Below are 3,438 nucleotides of genomic sequence, written 5' to 3' on the forward strand. Positions count from 1 at the left end.
CCTAATCCAATCCGTTCCTGATTCGATCCAGTCCTGATCCGGTCCGGTCGGCTCGGCGGCTCCTACCCGGCCAGGGGGGAGGGCAGCCGGGGGCTGCGGGGGTTCTCAGGACTCTGGGTCTCACTCAGCGCTCTCTGGAAGACAGAACCAGAACCAGAAGTCGTTCAGCTTGATGGATAAATATTTAATTGGAGATGAAGATTTAGCTTCAAACTGAATTAACTTTAAACTGAAACATAGGAATGAATGAATGGATGGATGAATGAATGGATGATGAATGAATGGATGGATGGATGAATGGATGGATGAATGAATGAATCATCTTTCCTGTGACTGTGTGAATGCCTTGCTCTCCAGTCTCCTCCTGGTTTCTTGTTTTTATTCTCGGTTCTTTTTTTCCATCTCATATCTGAAACGTTTTACTGTAAACATGTTTTTGCTCACGCTCATGACGGAAGCGAAGTGATCGTCGGCCGAAGCCGGCAGCTTCTGGCAGGCCGTCCGGATGTCCTGGGCCGCGGCGTGCAGCTCGCTCAGCTCCGTGGTGACGGCCCTCTGGTTGACTGGAGCAGAACAGCGACAGGGGGCGCTACTGAGCAGCTGGTCATACTGACCTGCAGGAAGTGGCGGCCGGCGTACCTTTAGCGGCCAGAGGAACCGTCAGCAGCTCTCTGGGGAAGCTCAGCAGCTCAGGGAAGTGCTGACTCAGCGACTTGGCCAGAATGTGAAGAAACGTGGATTTTCCATCGACAGTCTTCGTCGTGCTTAACTATGAAATACGTAGTTATTAAAATAACTGGGATTATTTAGCTAGAAAAATTTGGATCTCGTCATTTTATTCATTCATTCATAAATATTTAGTCAGAAATCTGAATATTGTCTCTCTCTCTCTCTCTGACGACTGGCTGACCAAGCCAAACTGTTGCTATGGTTACAGTCTGACCTCCGTCAGGAAGTTGATCTTGAAGCTCGTCGTTCTGTGGCTCTTAGGCTGACCGTTGTTCAGGTAGTTCCCCATCGCCAGGACAAACTGTGGGCCGCAAACAGAACCAATCAGAACCAATCAGAACCAGCAGAACCGTCCGGTACTGACCCACCTCCAGGATCTTGGCCAGCTTCCTGCTGCTCTTCAGCTCCACTGAGGCCTTGTAGATATAGTCAAAGGCCGCCTTCATCTCCTCGGCCCGCTCCTGCAGCGTGGTTTTGAACAGGAGGCCGCGCAGCCGGGTCTTGTACTCCGGAACCGTCAGCATCTGAAACGGGCCGGCGGTCAGTGTGCGGGTCGGTTCTGCCCGGGCCCGGTGGGCCGTCGGCGCGGTACCTGGAAGATGAACTGGTCCGGCTCGCTGAGCTTGGCCGGGTCCTGCTGGAAGCGCTGGTACTGCTGGACCTCGTCCTGGTCGGGCGCGTAGAGCAGCAGCTGCTTGATGTGGGCCGGTTCCAGCCGGTCCGTGCTCAGGTCCAACAGAACCTGGCGCAGCTCGTCAGGAGACAGCTTCAGGTGGGCCATGAGGATGGCTGCAGGGTCAGCACAGAGGTCAAATCTGCTGCGTCCTGATTGGCTGCTGAGGTGGATTAGCTCATCAGTAACAGACTTCCTGTAAAAAGCTGCTGACGCCTTCGGCCTTCAGTTTGAGGATTTCTAGGTAAAGTTCTACGTTTCTGTTGGATGTAAATTAAATTTAATGTAAACTTTCATTAACAGGATGGATGTGACAGATTATGGGTCGATGTTTATAAAGTTACAGAAATAATTTAGGTTTTTAGAGGAAAAAAATTATATTTATTTATTTACATAAATGTCACAATTTCAAACTACATATTTAGGTAGTAGTTAAATATTTAGCTAACCAATTAAATAGTTCTAAAAATATTTCTGCTTGCTACCTAAATATTGAGTTTAGAAAACACAAAATGATGCAAATTCCAAAACATAAAATCAAAAGCAACAGAAAAAAGCTGCAACCACAGAAACTAGAAGGGAAAAGCTGCTAACTGCATAAAAACTCCAAACTCGATTCACCTATCGGTCCTCCAGGCCACTAGGGGGAGTCTGGAGGACCTGATGTTGTTTAATGTTGTAAAAGAATGTTTGAAAAGATATGAAGTGGACATCCTGTCTCACTGAGTCTGCAGCCATCTGGTCCGCAGGTCGACTCCCCCTGGTGGCCTGGAGGCCTCATGTTTTTTATATTTGCTGTTTTTGCTACTTGCAGCTTTTTCTCAGTTTTTTTTATTGTTTGACTTTTAAAGTTTGCATCATTAGTGTGTTTGCCGAACGTTTGCCGTACTGTCCTGCTCCATGCTAACGCTAACCCTGCTGGTGGTTAGGGAAGTTTGAGCTGGTTCTGTTCTGAACAGAACAGAATGAACTGCACATCAACCAGGATGAAACCTGCAGCAAATGCGCTGCAGAATGAAGACAGCTAGTTTTATTAGCTGCTCCCTGAGGTCGGGTTGGTTAGAAGTTTCTGATCATGTTAGCGTCGTCTCATTCATGGTTGGTCTGTTTGCTGAGGCTCTTACAGGCGTTGTAGGCCTTCTTGTGGGACAGGATCTCCACCACGTCTTTCTTCTTCAGGTTCTCTGGCAGGAATGCTGGTTCTGTAGGAGAAACTGGCCATTTTAACAGACAGAGAGTCAATGCTGGTTCTCCAGGCACCAGGAGGTCCGAACAGCTCAGTTAGCATCAATGCAGCTCTGCCATGACAGACGATCGGTTTGCTCCTCTGTCGCTGGCAGAGCCTGAAGAATGAAGCGCCCTGCTGAGGTTTTCATACCCTTTGACCTTTCCGACATGATGCGGGTCAACAAACTACAGACCAACGCCGAGCGGAACAACGGAAACAGTTCCACTGAATTTAAAAACTATGAATTCTTCACTTTTTGCCTCACAAAATAATGCAGTGCTTTGTTTTGGTCCATCATCTGAAAATGAAATAAAATACTGGAAGGTTGTGAAAACCTGAGCAGAGCTCAGCAGCTGACGGCGGACATGACAGTCTGAGGTTAATGGTGCCGCATGGAGAACGGGCGCAGCAGCGTGGCAAACATCCTCAGTAAGCCGAGATGCAGATCAGCAGAATGAAAAACAAATGAAGGAGGTGATTATTGACAGGAAATCACCATGTGACGCTTTATTTTGAAAAGACGGCTGGGTTGGTCCAGAATCACTCACTGGGTCGGCGCTGAGTCCCAAAGTGCAGGTCCAGGTCCAGGTACTTCACCATGTCGCTGAGCTTATCATAGTCCGAGTTTTCTCTGAGCTGGAAGCAAACAGACCGGTTCCAGTCACAACTAGTGACTCACCAGTTAGCTTCTTAGATTGTTGTTAGCTCACTGTTAGCTCGTTGTTAGCTCAATGTTAGCTCGTTGTTAGCTCAATGTTAGCTCACTGTTAGCTCGTTGTTAGCTCAATGTTAGCTCGTTGTTAGCTCA

At 48.1% G+C, this 3,438-nt stretch overlaps 1 protein-coding gene across 1 annotated transcript in view; it reads right to left on the reverse strand.

Moving 5' to 3' along the window:
* grid2ipb (glutamate receptor, ionotropic, delta 2 (Grid2) interacting protein, b) overlaps positions 1–3,438 on the reverse strand; it is a 27,751-nt gene that overhangs the window by 2,430 nt on the left and 21,883 nt on the right. Inside the window, exons 17-23 of the mRNA XM_016667155.1 lie at positions 3,179–3,297; positions 2,527–2,616; positions 1,322–1,518; positions 1,098–1,253; positions 944–1,030; positions 640–769; positions 445–563 (exon numbers count right to left, since the gene is read on the reverse strand). Of these exons, the coding sequence (XP_016522641.1) occupies positions 445–563; positions 640–769; positions 944–1,030; positions 1,098–1,253; positions 1,322–1,518; positions 2,527–2,616; positions 3,179–3,297 (898 nt within the window). The remainder of the gene's footprint in view (positions 1–444; positions 564–639; positions 770–943; positions 1,031–1,097; positions 1,254–1,321; positions 1,519–2,526; positions 2,617–3,178; positions 3,298–3,438) is intronic.

This window comes from Poecilia formosa, unplaced genomic scaffold (genome assembly GCF_000485575.1).
Source record: "Poecilia formosa unplaced genomic scaffold, Poecilia_formosa-5.1.2 Scaffold926, whole genome shotgun sequence".
NCBI classification, from domain to species: Eukaryota; Metazoa; Chordata; class Actinopteri; order Cyprinodontiformes; family Poeciliidae; genus Poecilia; species Poecilia formosa.